Source organism: Nanorana parkeri, unplaced genomic scaffold, assembly GCF_000935625.1.
Source record: "Nanorana parkeri isolate BGI_ZX_2015 unplaced genomic scaffold, ASM93562v1 scaffold89, whole genome shotgun sequence".
Taxonomy (NCBI): domain Eukaryota; kingdom Metazoa; phylum Chordata; class Amphibia; order Anura; family Dicroglossidae; genus Nanorana; species Nanorana parkeri.
The window spans coordinates 879,917-903,142 of NW_017306357.1; the positions used below are offsets into that span (position 1 = coordinate 879,917).

A 23,226-nucleotide genomic window follows, 5' to 3' on the forward strand; every position below is an offset into this window, starting at 1 on the left:
CAGTCAGTGTCCCTCCCCACACACACTTATATAAATATATATGCCGAGTTTTGTCTTGCCTAGGGCAGCCCCAAACCAGAATACACCACTGCTCATCACATTTGAGGATCCATTAGGAGGCAGCATAGCCAAGCTTATCCATCAGTTAAAAGCTGAGATTTGCATGTAGCTTTAGCAGGCTTAATTCACAAATCCTATTGGACTCAAATGGAACTGTCACTTGTTTTTTTAAATAAAGGATCCTTATCCTACAGTGATAGCTTTGTGAAATTAGTATTGTGTCTGATCTACTGAATGTTTTGTCATGTGGTTTTTCATGATACGCTCAGTTTGAATTGCCCTGGCGTGGTACAGATCTACTTTAAAGCTAAACCCCCGGGCCTGGAAAAAAACAAACACTATTATATACTCCTACATCCACAGCTTTTTTTTAAAATTGATAAACTTTTTATGTCCCACATATACTTACCTTAATCCTTTGTTTCAAATTTTTCCCAGATGCCGCTTCCTGTTATGGTGACCCGTCAGCTGAAGTGACTCTTTATGTGGATCTCCACACAGCCGACTAGTCTTGTAGCCGTTCCTCAACTAACTAACAGATAGCCAGGCTTATTGTAGAGTTCAGCGTGTAGGGAAAATTCACACTATTGTGCTCTGGTGACATGCACGGTATCATGCATTATACATGTTGGTGCAATGCAACTTGCTGACAAACGTGTTGTGATGCCAAAAATTTAACATGCACCTCCTTAGGTGCATTAGGCAGCCCATTCAAATGAGTGGGCTGCTTTAATGCGAGGCACATTAACACATTTCAAAATGCATGTAAATGCTCATGTGTTAACACAGCACTATAGTGTGAATGAGCCCTACAGCTTGTCTTTTACAGTAAAAGTTCACATTTGCGTACAACTTCAGCTGTTCCATCTCTTGATCTAGTAACCATTGTGATATGTGGTCTTCACTGAAGATAGCTGCTGCGTATATACTTTTCATTGTTGTCCCAGTATGAATTGCCCACGTCTGTCAAAGTTTGCTTTATAAGACCCCCAAATGCTTGGCTGAAGATGGCTCTGGAAAAATGTCACTATTATTCGAATACTGTAAATGTAAAATTAAACAAGTGCATTATACCAATGTTGTTTGACCACATCTGCTTTCATTGAGCAAAAATCAGTGCTTGTTGATATATTCCTCCTATAGATCTAAACACAGAATAGCACCCAATGTCTGCTAAACCTCCATCGTCAGTTCCCTTGGAACACTATCTCCCTTCAGAAATGCAATAGAACTAAAATCAAGTTGCCGTTTAATTGAATCTGTCACTTTCATACAACAGGAGGAACATAAAGCATATAAACAGGTTTTAATGTAATATATGCATTCCTCCACTTTACTCATGCATCCTTAGTGGCTATCCCAGAAAGTGAGACTTTACAATAATATGCTGCAACAGGCTGCTATAACATGGTCCCATGTAAAGAACATTCAATAACATATAGAAAAGTTGCTGACATTATATAACTTTAAATTGTAACTAAACTCAAGAAACAAAATGTCATATATACGGCATTTTACTAATTCCTAGACATGGTGGCTGTATTCATTTCCTTTTTTACCTGGTGGTCCTGCCGCTGACACACTTTCTGTTCTAGGGTGACAACGCCCACTCAATGTACTGCATCTATGGAGCAGCAGCATTGTCACCTCAGCAAAGGACTACAGAACATCTTCCACTCTCCTCCATAACATAGGGGGGTATGTTTTGATGTCCACAGAGACAGCTGGAAACAATGTAACTAATAATAGCACAGAGCAGGCTGAGAGCGCAGAAAGTCATCGGCTACCAACATTTCTGGTAGGATCAACAGGTACTTTTTGCACTTACATATAACAAGACACTTTTAACATTATATTTAACAGACCAAAAGGAAGTAATTAAGAGAAGTTTGTGCTTTGAATTTACATACACTTTAATATACCCCTGAACTGAATGATATGCAGAAACTTACTGCAACTAATCATTAATGACCCACATCCGCTCAGACTTGCTGAAGTTGATAACCGAGCAGCTGCAATGTGTTAAATGCTCTCTGTACTGTTACTAAATAATGCAAACACAATCTGGAAAAATATTTCTTGTACTTTGTGAACAGGTAATGGAAACCACGATGTTGAGAGAAAAAAAAAAGAGAACGAAAACTTATATTACCCAATAAACATTATGCTGGTTAAGCCTACTAATGTTCAGGTCATTACCTAAGCCAGGTACTCAATACCACTTCCAGATGCATCAGTGAATCACAATGGGCCTTACTTATCAAATAGTTTTAAGCAAGGACTGACTGAATCTCACTGGAGCAACCAATCCGATTCAACCTTTCAGTGACATCTGCTACAACAGGACTCAACTTCTACTGTTTCAAGTTCTGTGTTTTACAAAATCATTTCAAACTTAAAGCGGACCTTACCCATATCTTTAAAATAACAACAAAAGCACCTTCAGAAGTGTGTAGTAATGACAATCTACAAACGCATACTTCTAGATAATTGCCTGTTTTGCATTCCTTATTTCTCTTTTCTTCCCCAGTCTTCTGGCAGTGGCCATGTTTACTGAGGGCAGATTACTTGCTCTCCTTTTACACCCAGGAATTCTGGCACATGTGACCATGCACATCATTTCAGGGGAGGAAAATGCCTTTCCCTGAGACTACAAATGAGATTTCCCAGCAATGCTCTGCTGATGACAAGGCAATCCCAGTGTGCATTGTTTTGGCAAACTGAAGTCATTTTGCCCTTTTAACCCCTTCATGACTGAGGCCCTTTTTTTTTCAATTTTTGCACCCATGTTATATTCCACATTTTAGGCCTGAAAATTACGTAAACCCCCCCAACATTATATATTTTCTGAATGCCAAAGAGTTTTCCGTAAAAACATTATGCAAGAGCAACTGCATCCCCTGAAGAGGTAAGTGAGCAACTGCAGAGTAGCTACAGCACTTCGTCATGTGACCCAGAACCATATCACCATGGTGTGTCCTTGTTTTTGCAGACAAGTAAGGCTATGTGGATTATATTTTCATAGCTCTGACCCATTCACTTGTTTGTATATTGAGCTTGAACTACTGAACAAACAGGTGAAGAGAAAATGAAAAACCATTTCATATTCATGTAGAGGAGCCAAGAAGAAAAAATGAGAATACAAAATATTATGCCATCTTTCATATCTTCCTGAAAAAAAGACAATTTACAAAAGAAATTACTCGTTTGACCTGACCATAGAAAAATATACAGAATCATTATACCTTTCTTTCAAACTTTCATTTCCTTGTGTGTTATTGCAGAAGGTTTGCTACATGACCACATATATATGAAACAAACTATATGGCCAAAAGTATGTGAACACCATTACACTAACACTACACCATATGTCCTACGTATATAGACATTGCTCCAAAGTACTGGGTTTAGGCTTTTCCAGTGAAGAGGTCTGTTAATGCTCTAGCAGAGGTAGGCAAATTTTGGTCCTAAGGATGTGGTGAAACTACAAATGCCATCATGGGAGTCATGTCTGTGGCTGTCAGAGACTTGCAATCTAGAGCTGCAGCTAACGATTATTTTCAAAATCGCTTATTTAGCCGATTATTAAGTTCGATTAATCGGTTAATCGGATAAACAATTAAATACATTTTTAAAAATGGCTCCAGTGATGGACTACTAGCTTGTATTGAGGTTGTAGTCCATCACATGAGCAAGCTTGGAGCGGTGGAAATAAAAAAAAGTGTGGTGTGCAATATAGTGAAATGGAAAGTGTAAAATTATACAGCAATGAATGCAGAATGGCATCGGCTATAGAGGACTACAAATCCCAGCAATAGTACATTATACAGCGCAATGCAGAATATCACCAGCTATAGAGGACTACAAGTCCCAGCAATAGTACATTATAGCTGGCGGTATTCTGCATTGCGCTGTATAATGTACTGTTGCTGGGTTTTGTGTTCCTCTATAACTGCTGGTATTCGGCATTGCACCGCTGTATAATATATTATTGCTGGGATTTGCTGTGCTCCTCTTTAGCTGGTGGTATTCTGCATTGCGCTGTATAATGTATTATAGCCGGGATTTGTGGTATTCTGCATTGCGCTGTATAATGTATTAATGCGGGGTGGGCGGGTCTGGCAGCGGTGAGCGTGAGTTGGGGAGGAGGTGCATTTGTGGAGCCGTGAACAGGGCCAACTGATGGGAAGCCGATTAATCGATTATATAAAAAGTTGACAACTTTTTCAATAATCGATTATGTTGATTAGTTGTTGCAGCCCTAGTTGCATCACAACTGGAGGGCCAGAGTTTGCATAACCCTGATCTAGCATACAGAGTCATTAAGGCCTGGGCGTTTTACAGCGCATTCCTACGCTCTGTAAAACGCTCAACATGTGAAAACCAATGATTGCCTATGGGCATGGTTCCCACCTGGGCGTTTTATAGCGCGTAGGAACGCGCTGCAAAACGCCCTACGCCCAATGTAGTACAGGAGCTTCTTTGGGGCGTATTTGCCTCGCGTATCCATTGGGATACAGCCAGGTAGCCCTCGGAAACCCACGTTTGTTGCACGTTTTTTTTAACCGCGAATTGCGGTAAAAACGCGCAACAAACGCACATATTCGATACGCCTAGGTGTGAACCCAGCCTTAAGACAACTGTGCTCTTCCATCCTTGTAGCAACAACTTGTGGAAGGCCCTTTTCTGTTCCAGTACACCTGAACCCCTTTCCACAAAGTCAGGTACATAAGGCTGAGTTCACAACATTTTCTGGACCAGATCTGGAACGCAGTGCATTGCTTTTTTGCTGCATTTGAAATGTATTTATTTATAACTTAAAATGGTCTTACAGGTGCGTTCCAGTGCGTTTCTATGCCTTTTTGAAGCGTTTTAAGCATTCCAGACCAGACAAAATAGGACAAGCAGTTTTTTATGGTCTGGAACGGATTGTGCTGGTGTAAACAGAGGCCAGAACCAGCATAGCGATACATTAGGATGCATTTTGGGTCTGGAAACAATCTGGTCTGGTCTTGAGATGTTCCGGACATGGTGTGAATGGGCCCTAAGATGTGATTTGATCAGTGTAGTGTGAAGGAACTCAAGTGGCCTTGCCCAGAGCCCTCACCACCACACAATGGAACATCTGTGGGATGAATTGGAATGGCAGTTGTGAGCCAGGTCTTCTTAATTAACATCTGTAAGTCACCTCACAAATAATATAAAGTTGAATGGACACAAATTCCCACATACACACTCCAAAGCATTGTGAAAAGCCTTCCCAAAAGAGCAGAGGCTGTTATGGGGTGGGGGATTTGGTGTATGGCAAACTCCATATTAATACCCATGATTTTTGGAATGGGATATTTAACAATATCTTATAAATGTGATGGTCACGTGTCCACAAATGTTTGCTCATATAGTGTACAGTCATGGAAACAAAAACGCAAAGCCCTACCAATCAAGAACACGTGTCAGAATCTTTTCTACACCATACACTACATGTCATTTAATTGAATAAGTGAGTCAAAATTATATATATCGCATTTCTCTACTACCCATAGGTAGCTTCAAAGCTTAAAAGATTTAAGTATCATAAATCAATAAATATTAGAAGCGGCTAGAGAAAGAACGCAATGCTGTGCCGCCCAATAAGGAGTTAAACCCTTTGAAAACAAACAATGGTTTTGGATTCCATCAAAACATTTCTAGCTAATGTGTGACTGAATTAATGTAATGTTCACTGTGACAATGGTAATTCCTATTTAAGTAGTTCAGAATGCTAAGTAATAGGATAAAAATTACAGTGCTCATTTACAAAACAGAAATAATCTGCAGATAAACTTGCCAGGTAACTTCCTGCTATTTACAAAAGATAATGTAAGAGCATCGTGATTGAAGCCAGGAAGAATCTGAGTGCATTGAAATAAATGGATGCTCAGCTCACCTCCATGTAAGATGAGAAAGAGTACAGCATATCAGGCTTCCGCTTTGCTATGTGACTTTATTTACATGTCCAAACGCCAATTAAAGGGACACTAGCTTCAGAATTCTCCACAGTCCATATCATGTCAGAAGGTAATACCTATGCTACATGCAGTTTAAAGCCCAATACCAGCCAAAACCACCTGTCACTTCCAGTCCTGGTGACACCATTACAGGAAATGAGAGAATGCTGGTGTCACAAAGACAGGTAGACACAGTACAGTAGAAGTCCTGACCTCAAACCTTTATAATAAATTGGAACACCTTTTCTGAGCCAGATCTTTTTGTCCAACACCAGTACGCGACCTCACAAATGATCTTTCAACTGAATGGGCACAGAAGAGTGGAGACTTTTATAGCCGGGGGGAACGCAACTCCATAGTAATGTCTGTGGCATTGGAAAGGAATGTCCAACAAGCTTATATTGGTGTGATGTTCACAAACTTTTGGCCATATAATGTATGAAGGCTGGACTGCAACCAGGACTGCCAGTCATGACCAAATGCAGAGCCATTCCAACAGGCAACGTTTCAACACTTTTGGGTGGTCTGGACCTGCCACTAATCCCCACCCCCTACAACTCTACTACAACACTACTTATTGCTCCATCACTCTGATAGGCAGCCCCACTGATCAAAAAAATTTCCAGGAGGCCAAAAGCTTTCAGAAGTGCTTGTCAGAAAACGCCTGTGATTTGGCGGTGACGGGAGGGGTTAGGAGGCAGCTGCAGATATGTTTATTCACCTCTAGGTGCCTGTATTTCATGCCTCCAGCTATTTGCCCTACTAGTGACAGAGTATCTTTAAAGTGAAATTGTGAAAATAGAATATGGGAACTGCCATTGCTAACTAGTTTTAAAAGGTGCAGGATTCATTGATGTCCTCCTGATCCTAGCCATTAAAGTCTGCCATAATTTGTACTCTGTTTTACATGGTGGTGAGGTCAGGATCAAGGCGACAGCTCCAAAACCTTAAAAACAGGTCAGCAGTTGTAACTCCCATATCTATATATTGTTAAGGACAACATCATTGGCTTTCCACTAAGGATGCTTACACTTTGCACATATGTACCAGGGCTTGGGATGTGAATACGAACTTCCAGGGGGATTACCATGGAAGCTTTCTTTTTTGTGTTTCAAAGCATTTGCGACTGGCTTTTCCCAGACATTGGCCAGAAAACTGGCAGATCTCAGTAACTCTAAGGGTCCATTCACACCATCTGCATTGGAGCTGCACTTGCCGTTGATTCCATCGCAGCCCCAACGCAAGACGAGGCAATTTGCCTCGTCACAGATGGTGCACGTTCACACCACTGCATTGCGGTAGGAACACGGTGGTGTGTGCTGAAAAAAGTAAGGCATGCCTTACTTTTTTTTTCAACGCAGTGGGATGCAATGTGGTACAACCGCCTCTCGCCACGTTGTGCCCGTAGAACAGAATGAAATGTCACTTGTCTCAAAAAGAAAAGTACACAGTGCGATGCGCTGGCATCAGCACGTTGGCATTGTGCCAGGACACCACATATGAGACGCTTTGCGATTAATGCAGCGTCTGGTGTGAATGAGCCCTAAAAAGGACTGCAGTGAAAAGGGCTTCCCCCTGCAAACTTAACCAAATTTACCTGAATATGTTAAATTAGCTACGGCGTGTAAACGTCCATTTATTGTAAAGTCACAGTTTATTCACATTTACTGGGTTCCCTATGTATAGATGTTTTATTTCAGTCATTGGCTATGACATGTTGTATACTTTCTAATTTAGACTATATTCCTATCCAGACTATGCGGTGTGCTGCATTTAACCCCTTCGTGACTGACGACGCATCGGGGCTGTTTAAACAGACTCCCGGCGACTTTTGCGGCCGGGACTCTGTTTAAACTTGTAGAGCCGACTGTCGGCTTTACAACTGAAGCGATTCTGGCGACTTACCTGTCGCCAGATCGCTTCTGTGTCCCGGGCTCCGTTGCCCCTCCTACGTCCTTGGTGTCCGCGGGGAGCTGGGGAGGAGGTCGACGAACTGTTCATCGATCCCCTCCCCGTTCTATGGGACCGGGAGCGATGCAGATTGCATCACTTCCGGTCCCTGGGCTGTCAGTTCTGGGCTCCTGCAGCCCAGCTATAAGCTATTGATGTGCGATCTGCACTTCAATAGCTTATTTCCAGTGTAAAGGTGACACTGAGGGTCTTTTGGACCCCCAGCATCACCTTAAAGAGGACCTGTCACCACCATCTGCTATTACATGGGGGGGCTTGCAAGCCCCCCCATGTGATAGCAGTCAAAGTAAAGTAAAAAAAAAACAAAAAAACAGTTTTTAAAATTAAAATCAAAATAAATAAATCTAATAATAATAAAAAAAAAATTAAAAGTGCCCCCGCGTAAACACTCGTCGGGTGTGCCTACGTATGAAAACGACGAACGCGCTACACATGTTGGGTATCGCCACGCATGCCGGAGTGAGAGCAATAATTCTAGGGCCAGTATTTTGGGGTATCTCTAAATTGATGACCTGTGGGGGCATATAAAGCGTCTTCTGTGGACTTTTTGGGGTACTGCAGTTTTTCGCCGTTTCACGGATGCACGCAATTTGTAAACTGGGCATGTTGGGTATCGTTTTACTCGTTGTAACCTCCTCTTCTATATTTCATTTAAAAAATGGGTATTTTGTTGTGTTTTGGGGCATTTAATTAAATTTATCACTACATTTTAGGGTTTAATAAGGAGTTGCACTAATATTGCGCAACATAAAAATTTGCAACTACCACCATTATATTGTATAGGGTCTTGGCATTCAGAAAATATATAATGTGTGGGGGTTTTAAGTAATTTTCAGGCCTAAAATGTGGAATATAACATGGGTGCAAAAAATGAAAAAGGCCTGTCATGAAGGGGTTAATAAAGAGCTGAACACATTATTACCTCTTCAGACTGCTCTCTGGTCTGAGCAGGGGACGTTCGTCTTGCCACTGAAAGCCGGTGACATGGATAGTTTAGCCCTGCAGCTGCCAGCGTCATCTGGAAAGAAAGGAAGATAATGAAGCAGATTACTGATTTTGTAGGATGTTTAACCAGTTAAATTGTCAATATTTCACACATTAGTTTCCTTCAAGTAAATGGATACCATAAACTTCTGCAACTTCTTTGCAGCCATTTCCTGTCTACATGCAACCAAGCAACGGCGTGCTTCCTGCTGGTAACAACAGTGGAAAATTGATGTACGAACAGCATGGTCACAGCCCCTTATAGGCTCCTTCAAAATTACATGTGACAAATTATAACACAGAAGAGCGTCACTACCTCTTTTGATAATGGACAGGGGCTAAACAAGGATCTTCATAGCAGGATAACCAGGTATTATTTTAATGAAAGCAGCAGTTGTAAAAAAAAAAATGAAAATTGCTTTTGACATTGACATGTTAAAGCTTATGAGATTTTAGTGATAAGTCAATACTTACTGAACTTATATTGGACATGATAGTCCAATATAGTGACATGATCATTCTTTGCTGCATTTAAACAATACATGACCCCTCTGCCCCGAGTAATTGGACAGTGAAGGAGCAGCACAAGTTCATCTTTCCTCATAAACTGCTCTCTCCTCCTCCAAGAATGTCCCTGGCCAGCTCATGTACTTACTACACATCTGACTGGTTCCGAGTGTTGCCCTTCTAAATACTGTTTACAGGGAATTACAAGAAGTTGATAGTAGGGATGCACAGATACTTTTCAAGTACCAGTGCCGATACTTGGCATTTTCATGAGAACTACCAGGGTTGCAGAAGTTGCAGCTGGGACCTGGCTCTGGCACTCCACCACTGTCCTGAAATCATTAGTCTGTATTGTTTTAGAAAAACTGTCACATGACAACAAAAATGTATCAGTACTCGTACTTGTAAGTACTCGGCAAGTACCAGTACTCACAAAACTGGTATCTGTGCATCCCTTTATTTATATTTATAAAAACAAAATCATAAATTAAAACAGATATGTACAAATCCCAGGAGCTCCGTGTGCTCCTTACAAATGACAGCTGCCTCCTAACTTTTGAATTTTTCTCTAGTCTAGTCTTGGGGGTCAAAAGTATCGTTACATGTACTTGTACCGAGTATTGTACTTGGTATCTGTGCAACCCTAGTTGATAGCAAATCAAATTTAGGTATTTACATTAACTGCATTTTAAAATAAACTCATTATTTATTAATGAATAAATGACTGTGTTAGTTACCCTTTATTATCTCTGCCTGGAGTAAAGCTTCAACGTTAAGTTTTGCCCATGAGTTACACTATTATCTGAGAAGGCAGAAACTGATCTGCTATCTCCACAGTCCTACATATGCATCATATAGATGTAGCTAAGCAGCAGGACGTATCTGAAACACAAAGTGAAATGTTCTCCTTGTTGCAACGAGTTAATGGCACAATGTCACATAATTTTACAGGTTGAAACAGGCAGATTATCAGTTCTGGTTACAAGCTACAGGAGGACCTGTTTGAACTGGCCCAGTGTTAAGGCTCACCTCCAGCGGGTGAGGAGCCCTCCCTTTCACTTTCCCTAATTAGAATTCAACTGTATTAGCTCTATTAAGTGGCCACGCTAACAGGGAATTAGAGCTGGAGCAGGATCACAAAGACAATAAGCACTCAGAGGGCTTCCTAAATTACAGACCCAACAAAACTGCAAGATGATGGTTTAAAAGTAACAGAACCAATTTCAACAATGGTTTGAAGTGAGCCATGAAAAGCCTTCTACACCTTGAAGGACATAAGCAAAACAGATGTAAAATTATGACCCAGGTAGGTATATTATTAAACTGGCACTAGCGTTCATTAATGACAGTGCCAAAGCTTGCTACATGGCATGCATTATCTATGGTGGTTTCCACTGTGTGGCATGATGTGTAGTTCACTTATGGATTTAAATGACTTGGTATTCTGAAATGTCAAATGTTCCAAGAGAAATACCAAAACCTTGAAATTGGTAAGATACTATGCCTTCAATTTTCAATGAACTAGGACTGGTCCACTTACCACCTCCATGGTTGGAAAGACTTAACACAACCAACAATCATGAATAATAGCAGTTGATAAATATGCCCTCTTACCGATCAAATGGTCAAAGATGACTTGTCTAAACAACAATCACTAATCAGACATAACATTGTGACCCCCGACAGGTGAAATGAATAACATTATCTTGTTATGTTCCTAGTGTACAGTGGTAAAAACTGGTATCTGTGCATCCCTTTATTTATATTTATAAAAACAAAATCATAAATTAAAACAGATATGTACAAATCCCAGGAGCTCCGTGTGCTCCTTACAAATGACAGCTGCCTCCTAACTTTTGAATTTTTCTCTAGTCTAGTCTTGGGGGTCAAAAGTATCGTTACATGTACTTGTACCGAGTATTGTACTTGGTATCTGTGCAACCCTAGTTGATAGCAAATCAAATTTAGGTATTTACATTAACTGCATTTTAAAATAAACTCATTATTTATTAATGAATAAATGACTGTGTTAGTTACCCTTTATTATCTCTGCCTGGAGTAAAGCTTCAACGTTAAGTTTTGCCCATGAGTTACACTATTATCTGAGAAGGCAGAAACTGATCTGCTATCTCCACAGTCCTACATATGCATCATATAGATGTAGCTAAGCAGCAGGACGTATCTGAAACACAAAGTGAAATGTTCTCCTTGTTGCAACGAGTTAATGGCACAATGTCACATAATTTTACAGGTTGAAACAGGCAGATTATCAGTTCTGGTTACAAGCTACAGGAGGACCTGTTTGAACTGGCCCAGTGTTAAGGCTCACCTCCAGCGGGTGAGGAGCCCTCCCTTTCACTTTCCCTAATTAGAATTCAACTGTATTAGCTCTATTAAGTGGCCACGCTAACAGGGAATTAGAGCTGGAGCAGGATCACAAAGACAATAAGCACTCAGAGGGCTTCCTAAATTACAGACCCAACAAAACTGCAAGATGATGGTTTAAAAGTAACAGAACCAATTTCAACAATGGTTTGAAGTGAGCCATGAAAAGCCTTCTACACCTTGAAGGACATAAGCAAAACAGATGTAAAATTATGACCCAGGTAGGTATATTATTAAACTGGCACTAGCGTTCATTAATGACAGTGCCAAAGCTTGCTACATGGCATGCATTATCTATGGTGGTTTCCACTGTGTGGCATGATGTGTAGTTCACTTATGGATTTAAATGACTTGGTATTCTGAAATGTCAAATGTTCCAAGAGAAATACCAAAACCTTGAAATTGGTAAGATACTATGCCTTCAATTTTCAATGAACTAGGACTGGTCCACTTACCACCTCCATGGTTGGAAAGACTTAACACAACCAACAATCATGAATAATAGCAGTTGATAAATATGCCCTCTTACCGATCAAATGGTCAAAGATGACTTGTCTAAACAACAATCACTAATCAGACATAACATTGTGACCCCCGACAGGTGAAATGAATAACATTATCTTGTTATGTTCCTAGTGTACAGTGGTCAAGAGTTCAAGGTGTTGACTTGGACTCCAAATTCTCCAGAGCTCAATCCAATCGAACATCTGTGGGATGTGCTGGAAAAACAAATTCGATCAATGGAGGCCTCACCTCACAAATTACAGGACGTAAAAGATCTGCTACTGATTGCTTGGTCCCAGACACACAGCATACCTTCATAGGTCCAGTGGAGTCCATGCCTCGATAGATCAAAGCTGTTTTGGTGGCAAAAGGGGGACCTACTGGATATTGAGAGGCTGGTCAGAACTTTGTGCTGATAGGTGTATGTACCAGTATGTATGCATCAGTGCATACACCGGTTATTTCGGATCTGACAAATAATCTTTTATCGTCTCTTACTAATAAATACCCAGCAAGCTGCTGTATCTAAAAGCATTGATATACAATTGTTGCCTGGAGGTCAGCTTTAAGATGTGGTCAGGTACAGGATTAATTCTGTTGCAGTGCCAATTTAAAGCAGAGGGGGGAATACATTTATGAATTAAGCTGCAACATTATAACAAACTTGTTTCAGAATTCATCTTATTGTTCCTGTTTAGCACTGCCTTGCTATGTGAAATAATTAATACGAGTCCCCCACTTAACCCCTTCGTGACGGGAGACGTACAGTGTACGTCTTGTCACTTTGTGCCTATATGACTGGCCACGTACACTGTACGTGACAAGTTATATCAGGCTTTGTAATGCCGGTATTTGCTGATTCTCAGCATTTAACAGTCATTCATTAATGTCTCAGTATTGAGGCATTAATTAATGAAATAATTAAGCTTTTTGTAAAAGCTTCTTCCTTTCATTAATGAAAGAATGAAGCCGTTACATGCAAATAGAGGACCGCAATTTGCGATCCCGTATTTGACAGCTCAAAATAGCAGAGAGGCAGCAGTGACTCACCTCACCTCTCTGCTATTTGTTTTGACAGCTCGAGAGCCCGATGTTTAGATACATTTCACTGAAAGGATAAAATGTATCTTTTGAGTGAAATGTATCATTTCTGATCGTCTAGGCACGATCAGTCTCTAAGGTTATTATTTGCTGTTCCTATGTTTGGATCAGCCTAATAGCCAAAAATAAATAGCTAGACGTGGAAGAACCACACAGCAAAAATGTAAAAAATGTGTCAGTCATTTATGAACAGAACCTGAAAAACTAGCTCAGTCATGAAGGGGTTAAAGGGGTTCTGATGTCACAGCATATACTGTCCTGCTATAACATCAGCATTGTAACAGGAATACATACTAGGTGTATGTTTCATAATTAAATCAAAGCTTACTTGAACAAAATCTCTTATGTAGTGAGTGCTGCCTTCTTTCTACCCATCACTTTCATCAGCTTCATGGATTCCCAGTTTGCTCTGCGTCTCTTTCCCTGCTGCTTGATGTAATCTCAATTTCTCTAAAGTACATATCCCATAAGGCATTGCTTCCAGCAAGCAATGATGATGTTACAATGTGGCAAGTTCAGACAGCAGGCTTATTTAGAATGGTGACACCAAGAAGTGCATATTCACAGGGCTGAGTAAAATTGTGTTACTGCATTAAAGAAGGGCATCTTCAGTAAGTAAGTTTACAAACTTCTAGATGAATATGGTTATTAGGAGTAGGATAGAACTTATGGAAATTCAAAACTGAAATATATGGTTTTTGACCATAGATGCTCTTTAATTTATTCCCAATTTCTTTCTTTGCCCATAAAGGACAGCTACTAATAATGTGTTGCGTTAATTCAACGGGTGTCAAACCAGGTAAAACCACCCTCACAATTACTTTTCAAATTTGGAATATTATATTGAAGTAACCCAAAGTGATCTCTATAAAAGGCTCTGATTTCTCATCCTCTCATCCAAAGTTAATCTTTACACATCTGCAGGATGAGCGCCGGCACTGTCCTAAATTGCGCTCAGCTATTTGCAGCAGGTAAAGAAAAGGTTTTCAATTTGTGAAGAATAACGGATGAAAGGAGCTGGGCGTATCTCCGGGAGGTTATGAAGCCAGCGTGATTCTGATTCGAGGATAATTACTCCTGACAGCTTTACTTAAGGTTCATTTCACTGTGCTATTTTCCATCGGCTGGAGGTTCAGCCGAGCCCACAAGCCCCACCTCTCACACCTGTTGTAGCTCTTCATGTTACAGGCCAGTTTGGGCATGTCACTTCAAATTAGCACTGTGCTGACTTGATAACAGTGGCAATTACTTATCACTGGTTTAAAGGGAGGAAGGAGAAGAAGAAGTAAAAAAAAAAAAAAAAAAGTTTCTAATTTAGCCTGGACTACAGTGTCAATAGAGTAGGAAATTCGAACTTGTTAACACAGGCTTTGTGAAGAGCCCTGAGATATGCTCGGCAGATCTGGGCTGGGCTACCGCAGGAATGCTCCCACGCCAAGCAGTGCTGAGGGCTCTGGCTATGAAGAGTTAAAGGAAGTTTTTAATGTAGATTTAGATTCTAACCGTGCACTTTAAAGACTAGGTGCACCTACAAATTAAAGCTGAACACCAGTTAAAAAGTTTAAAGTCGAAATGTTTTGAGCCATTTGAAATACTGACTAAATCACTTACAATGGATGCTGCTTCCTGATGTTCAAATGGTTTAGCTTCCTTCTTGGATCAGCTGGTTCCCCTGAGCATTGGCGCCGATATCCTGTTTTAGGGTGGCTCTTTTCCCTTGCAGGGTCCTATGGAGCCATCCTTGTGTGTGCTAGTAAGCTGTGTGTCTACACACACACACACGTCATTCCCCTACCCCTTTGCTCCTCCCTTCTCCAAGCTACCAGATGGATGACTCCTTAAGTCTGTGCTGTCCCTTTTGATCTTGTGCTGGACAGGAATTTTACGGAAGCCGAGCTAAGAAAATCAGAGCTAGCTGTTAGGAAAAATGATGACTGTAAGTGCTTGGACAAAAATCTAAAGAAATACTTTGCAGGGCAATGTATATTTATTTGATCTGAATTCATTATCAAAAAAAGATTTAGAGTTTAATACTACTAGGGTTGCACAGATACCAAGTACAGTACTCGGTACAAGTACGAGTACATGTACCGATACTTTTGAGCTCCAAGACTAGACTAGAGGAAAATTCAAAAGTTAGGAGGCAGCTGTCATGTGTAAGGAGCACACGGATGCCAGCTCTCATTTTTAAGGAGCATTGGCTACTTGGCGGGGGCCAGGGAGAAGGGGAATAGCTTAATAAGCTGCATCTGTGTGTTTGTGGGGAGACACACGGCTTACTAGCATACATAATGGTGACAGCATAGCACTCTGCTTGAGGGTCCTGTCACACCATCAAGAGTGTGTTACAGTCCGAACACACCCCAGCCGGCTCACTTTGTTTTGGGGCAGGGCAAAAAATAGTGCTTACATAATTTTTTGCAGATCACACTGGACCAGAACGCAGGGACTAATCTGCCATGCGTTTGGGTGCCGGTGATCGCACTGCGGGTGGGGGGCCTGGCTGCGGTGCCATTTAGTTCAATGCACCGCCACGGCCCTTCCCACCCAAAACAAAGTGAGCCGGCCGGGTTGCGTTCCAAAGGCCGAAGGCACTGGAACACACTTTTGATGGTGTGACTGGTCCCTGAGAAAGGAGTCACTCTTAGGGCCCATTCACACCACATCGAGATCATCTCCGGACCCAAAATGCATCCCTATGCTATTTCTGGCCTCTATTCACACCAGCGCAGTCTGTTCCAGACCAGACCAGAAAAATACTTCAAGCCTCATTTTGTCTGGTCTGGAATGCACTGGAACTGCAGGCAGGTCCACACTATTTTCCGGACCAGATCTGGTCCGGAAAATGGTGTGAACCTACCCTAAAACAGGAAGTCATGACCAGTGCTCAGGGGACCAGCTGATTCTGCAGGAAACAAACTTTTAAACATGAAGGAGCAGAATCCATTGTAAGTGATTTCATCAGCATTTGAAATAGCTTAAAACCTTTTTGACTTTAACATCACTTTAAGGCATGCTAACTGTCACCAGTCTACTTCAGCTCTCAGGCAAACTGTCAAGCCGTCAAATTGGTAGTGTCATAGCTGATCACATGTGCAACACCACTGCAACAGCATTACAAATAGGTGCTAATATGGCACCTTCCTTGGCTATAAGGGATAGGAGGTTGTAGTTCTGCTTTAAATGATGCATACCGTATATACTCGAGTATAAGCCGTCCCGAATATAAGCCGAGGTACCTAATTTTACCACAAAAAACTGGGAAAAAATATTGACCCGAGTATAAGCCGTGGGTGGGAAATAAGGCAGCTACTGGTAAATGTACAAAATGAAGATAGATACCAATAAAATTACATGAATATTTATTTAAAAGAAAAACAATAACCTAGCTCAACCGGGGCTTCGTCTGGACATCCTGACGAAGCCCCGGGGGCACTTTTCAGCACAAAAAAATGGGCTGAAAAACTCGGCTTATACTCGAGTATATACGGTAATTGTAGAGGTTTCCGTGTATTGATGTCAACTCGTTCATAACATGGAAAATTCCTTAAAGACAACAGGAGGGCAAATGACTCTCAAATGAAGAATTCCAGCAAAGAGCAGAGAACTCCAAGCACAGCACCTGCCCATGGAGCTTCAGAACATACTGAGCACACCTAAATGTACACACCTACATTGTTTTATAGAACTGTCACTTTACATCACTCACCAAGTCACATGCCAATTCTTGTGGTTACAGTTACTGACACACCACACAGACTACACATTTCACACACATCACTTTAACAGTGTCAGTAAAAAAAATCTGAAAAATATTGACTTCAATTGCATATTTGGGGGGTCTTTACAGCCTGCTTTTCTACACATGAAATTCCAAAAGAAAGCTCTACCATACTACAAAGACACAAAAATAATTCAATTAATGTTTAAAGTAAACTTGTGGTATGTGCCAAGCTGCCAGCAGCAGTTAAATGAAGGCAACTAGAAATGGCTGTTGCAGTTTATCGTCTAGCATTTCATTGTGGGGTGCTGGGTACAAGGTTACTCCATCCACAAATGCTAATTTTTAAGGGAACCGTGATCTTCCTGGCACGACTGGGGTGCCATTAGAAAATAATGGCACCACCAGCGCGATCTGCGGTGGTGTGCGATTCCGTGACCACCAGGCCACCCACGCGGTTTTGTGCACGATTATGGCTTGCCCAGATGTGAACCTAGCCTTAATGCACATTGTGCGTGTTAGAGAGCGTTGCTGCCCGGCCACCACAATATGTTACAGTGGAATGGGGGCACCATTACACTCACAATGCCTTATTCATGCGTTTATTCACATGCAGATGGTAGAGGGCAGCAGGGTTGGTTTTAATTTTTTTAATGTTTATTTACTTTATTTTTTTTTTACTTTGTAATTTTTTTTATCTTATTATCATTTACTTCATTTATTTTAATTTTTAATTATTTGTTTTTATTTTTTACATTTTTATTTATTTACGTTTTTAAGTTTTATTTATTTTTTACATTATCATTTATTTACATTTTTATTTGTATTTATTAGATATATTTTTTTTACTTTTTTTACTTAACTTTATTGCCATCACACAGGAGCTAACAATCCCCTGTGTAATAGCATTTGGAGGTGACAGGTTCTCGTTAATGTACCTGTCACCTTCAATACAGGAGTTTTAGCACAGCACTGTGCTGAAACTCCTGTGACAGGAAGGCTGCGAGTGCAGCGTTCCTGTGTCACTGCTCATATGGAGCAGAGCGGAGAACAGACGTTCTCCGTTCTGCTCGCCATCCTGATCTAATTTGCCATGGCTCAGGGTGCCCCAGAAGAGCGGGGGACCCCAAAGACCACGGTGGGGAGAGAGGCGGAGGGCAGTGACAAATTGTGGTCGGGGAGAGAGGCCACCTCAACAAAATACCAGAGAGAGAGACGGTGTTCAGGGAGGGGGAGTTTTCAGACTGCTTACAAGTGATCTCGAGCGGCTTATTGCCACTCAAGATCACTTGTACAAAACTGCCCCCCCCCCTCTACATTTAGCCCTGCTGCTTGCCTGAAGCAGGGCTAAATGTAGAAAATAAACTACCCGCCCGGAACTGCATATCTCAGGCGTCCGGTGATAGGAATTCCATACCTCTGCAGATCAAACAAATATACATTGCCAAGCGAAGCACTTACAGTCATCATGTTTTCAAACAATTGGCTCCAACGCTCAGTTGGGCTTCCCTGACAAGCACACACAAGGGTGGCTCCATAGGACCCTGCAAGGGAAAGGAGCCGTCCTAAAACAGGATATCAGGGCCAGTGCTCACGTGACCAGCCGATTCTGCAGGAAACTAAAACTTTTAGACATCTAGGAGCAGCATCCATTGTAAGTGGTTTCATCAGCATGTGAAATACCTTAAAAACATTTTTTATTTAATACCACTTTAAAGCTGCTTGTAGAACAAGAAGTCTGTCTTTCTTTTAAGGGAAATATTTTTGCCTGGTGTATACTTAAAAGGAAAAAATAAATATAAGTCAATATATAATATCAAAATAAAGTACGTATTTATGTTTCATTTAACCAGTGTATGTCTAAGAAATTTTAAGGATTTAGAAAAAAAAAAGATGCCCTTTACAGGACAACTTAGATCTGGAATGTAAATAAAAGGGCAGCAGCTGCCCCAGCCCTAGATGAGCAAGCGTGTTCCCCAATGAACGCTGGGAGAAAACTGCTTTACTGTACAACCTGTTGTGACAGATTGATATGGGAAGCAAGGACTTTAGTTTGTGTCATCAACCAACCAGCAGTTTATATATTCTAATGTGCACCAGAAAATGTTCAAATAAGGTTAAAAAAAATGTAATTGTTTCTGAAATTCGGAAAGTTAAATTTAAATTTCAGCGACTATATTTTTGACTTTACCCCCAAGAAAGACAGAGAAGCTACATTCTTCCCTTTTCTCGATAGCACAGAATGAGTTAAGTGAAAAGTGGTTACCATCTTCTGAATTACTGGAACTATAAAAGGACACTCTACACAAGCTGCCGCTGAATGTCACCTGAAAAGCAATCACAAAAGGGCTCTGTCTTGGCTTATCTTTGGGCTCTGTCACTACGGCAACCAGCCGATAAAACGCATCCTGTATCCAGGCATTGGTGGATCCCACAGAAGCGAGGGCTAAGGAGGCATGTGAAACCTGGCAGAGATTGACTGCATTAATACATTAGCAAATACTGTGAAACACTGGATAAATGTCAGCAATTATGGCGAGAAGCGTCTAATAACGTTATCCATTGCCTGTCAAACCCCCGCGAGGTTTGATGTACGGCTGCCACTCAAAGCCCCTCAGCAATTTTATCTCTTTTGGACGCCTCGGTCTGCTGCTTTTCGGATTTTGTATTTTGAAAAGCAATAAAGCCGGAGGCTGTTGGTTCTGTGTTGATCACCATGGTCAACAAAACAGACGGCAACAGAAGAGAGCTACATTTCTCACACCAATGTCAAACAGCCTGAACTTTGCTACTGGCTGACAAATGGCTATGAACGACAACCTAAAAGATGGCCATCAACAGCGGCTTGACAAAATGCCTACTGAAGCTTTGTAGGAGCACCCCACTTTGAGATCCTGGTGATTCTGCAACATGGTTTTCCAATCTATACTCATAAGGAGATTCCAGTTTAATATTATGGTGTAATTAAACATTCCAAAAATGCAACTCTGCAAAATATGTGATGTTAAAGTAGAAATATATAAAACAATTAACATCCATATATTGTGAATTATAAAAAATATATATTATATATGTCCTTGTCTTTCTTTCTTCTGCCCTCCCTGCCAAGTACACTGCCAGTGCAGCTTGGTGCATGTCGCTTCCTTGCGTAGAGGGACAATGCTCGCCTGCTTCCATGGTGGCGTCGTCACCCTCACGTATGCTATGTTTACTTAGGCTATAGCATGACATGGCAAACCTGGGTGATGGGCATGATCAAAACATGGTCTCACCAAAAATAGACAAAACTATGAGCTTGTTTATTAAGGGGTTTGTCATGCACCGCCTCACCAAGCCCTAATGCTGTGAGAGGGAAAGCAGTGCTAGGAAATATGGTCTATATTATATTATGGCAGACCCCACACAGCCCACCAGACAGACTCGATGTTGAGATCAGAGCTATAGGGGCCAAACCATCTTCTTTACTCTGAAGATAGTTTTTGATGACATTGGCTGTATGTTTGGGGTCTTTGTCCTGCTGCAAAATGAAGGTGGGGCCAATCACACGCCTCTGTGATGGTATGGCATGATGGATAAGCATCTACTTGTATTTCTCAGCATTGAGGAGACCATTGAACCCGACCAAATCTCCAACTGCAGTGGCAGAAATGTAGCCCCAGACTTGCAAGGAACCTCCACCATGCTTCACTGTTGCTGCAGACATCTGCAGACCCTGTTCTCAACATCATTGAGTCTGTCTGGTGGGCTGTGCGGCATCAACAAAGCTGTGTGACATCTCACCAAGAGTCCAGAGGTAAGGATTTACAGGAAGGAGTAGTAAATGTGCGGCCGGCACTGTAAGCAGTGCAGCGTGGTCCCCAACAAGCGTGGGACCTTACGGCAGCTGCTTGTGTTTAAAAATGTAAAACGCTGGTATGGGCGCTTAGTTTCACGGCATTTTCATGAGTACTCGTGGAAATGCTCAGTATTGGCACCGATACCGGTATCTGCATTGGTGCATCCCTAACATACACACACATACATATAAATATTATGTGTGTATTATACATATATATACACATACATATACACACATACACAAATAAATACACACACACGTAAAAAAAGAACTGCACTCTAAGGCCCCGTTCACATTGAGCGATTTATCGCGCAGTCATTCCCGCGATATCGCGGCTATTTACCGCGCGATATCGCTCTTCAATGCTTTGCAATGTGGCAAAGGGTCCTGCTGTCGCGGGCCGTGTGTCGCTACAGCAGGGCCCTTTTTGGAGTGGATTTTGCCACAATTCAATGGTTTTTGATGCAAGCATTTGCGCGATATCGCGCAAAATGCAAATCGCACGACAAACGCGCGATTTGCGAATCGCTTAATGTGAACGGGGCCTTAGGAGGTTAGTCCGTCTCTGCTTAAGTTGCCACTTGCATCCTCCTTGCTTCCCGAATTCCAGTGCCATCATTGCATCTATTCCAACTTGTACCCATAAATTCTTCCTGGATTTGAATGATTCAATCCCGCTGGCTCCAATTTAAAAGGAACACCTCAATAACAACTAAAAGTGAAGCCTTGAAATGCATGCAGGGAACATAGATCAAACCATATCCCATGATGAGATGGGTACAAGGTACCCATCAACATAAAGAACATGGATGCTGGCTAAGTGAATGATAACATGAAAACCTAAACACTGCAAGATTGAAGCCTTTCCCTTTAACCATTAGGGGTAAAACAAAAGCCTCCATTATAGAAGATTTTTTGCTAAGAGCTATTTTACATTTACACAAGTCATATATCCTTATTGAATGCTAGATTTGTTTTTGTACTAAAAGGTTGACCAGCCCCTAAAGCCATGACATTCACTAGTGAAAGGAAAGGTAGCACTTGTCTCGCTGTTATACACACTGATGTCAATACTTTCCAAGTCACTAAATCAGAACAAATATGAAAATCGGAAAAGTTGGAGAAAAGTTACCAGCAAGATGGTCAGAATGACAGCCAAGCAACCAGCATTCACAGAATGAGAAGTTAGCAATGGCAGCCTCCAAGCTTCTCTCATGAATAGGTTCCTTTCAGAAAAACTTTTACTCTGCAAATAGGCTTACATTTTAGGAAATCTGATAAGGAAGGCTAGAACTTAAAATTGTTTGTTTTCTAAGCCAGATCTTGCCTGGTACATCAGTGCGCTTTAAAGGCCAATAATGCACACTTCTAAATGCTAACAGGAGGATTATAGAAGTGTATAAATATAAGACTTGGTATTACATTACAACGTCCTATCTTTCTACTGACAGCTTAGAAAACAAGCCAAAACTGGTATAATTGCAAAATTGGCAATAAAAAGAGCCTGACATATAAAAGGAATAAATATATTTTAATTTGGAGCAAAGTTTACAACTAGTGGCATTGTAACAGGAAATAAAATAAGTGGGTGTACTCGATTTTTAAAATATGACCAGAAGACATCATTAAAAAGAGAACTATGAGGTGAGTGCTTTTCACTCACCTCATAGTTCTAGCCAACCTGTGACAATGACACTGTCACAGGTCGGCTCAGTAGATCGGGAGGTGAGCGAACACATACCGGCGTTTGCTCACTTCTCGATCCTGTCACAGCTCTCTGCCGTGACAGGGGAGGGGCTGGATTCCCCCCTCCCCGCTCCGATCCGCCAGCGCTGACTGGCAGAACGGACGGGGGTGGGTACACTCACGCAGCTGGGCGGATCCAGACATAATTGTCGGGATCCGCTTCAGATGCGGCGTCTCAGTATACCGCGAGCTGTAGCTTGCGTCATACTGTGGCGTCTCAGTATACCGCGAGCTGTAAATCGCGGTATACTGAGCTTAGGGTGACGGGAGGACGCTAGTTTGTGTCCTCGTTACCCTAAGGAGAACTATGGGAAAAAGCCCTAACCCTTCTTTAATATCCCACCTCAAACTTTCCACTCAACCATCACGTTCTCAAACAATTCATCCCCACACAGCTACCTCCTCATGTATCACTTGCCCCT

General features: G+C 41.5%; 1 protein-coding gene across 2 annotated transcripts in view; it reads right to left on the reverse strand.

Moving 5' to 3' along the window:
* Positions 1-23,226, reverse strand: part of FAF1 (Fas associated factor 1) — a 218,339-nt gene that overhangs the window by 89,877 nt on the left and 105,236 nt on the right. For both annotated transcript variants that reach the window (XM_018552460.1, XM_018552459.1), the window contains exon 9: positions 8,941-9,036. In XM_018552460.1, the coding sequence (XP_018407962.1) occupies positions 8,941-9,036 (96 nt within the window). The remainder of the gene's footprint in view (positions 1-8,940; positions 9,037-23,226) is intronic.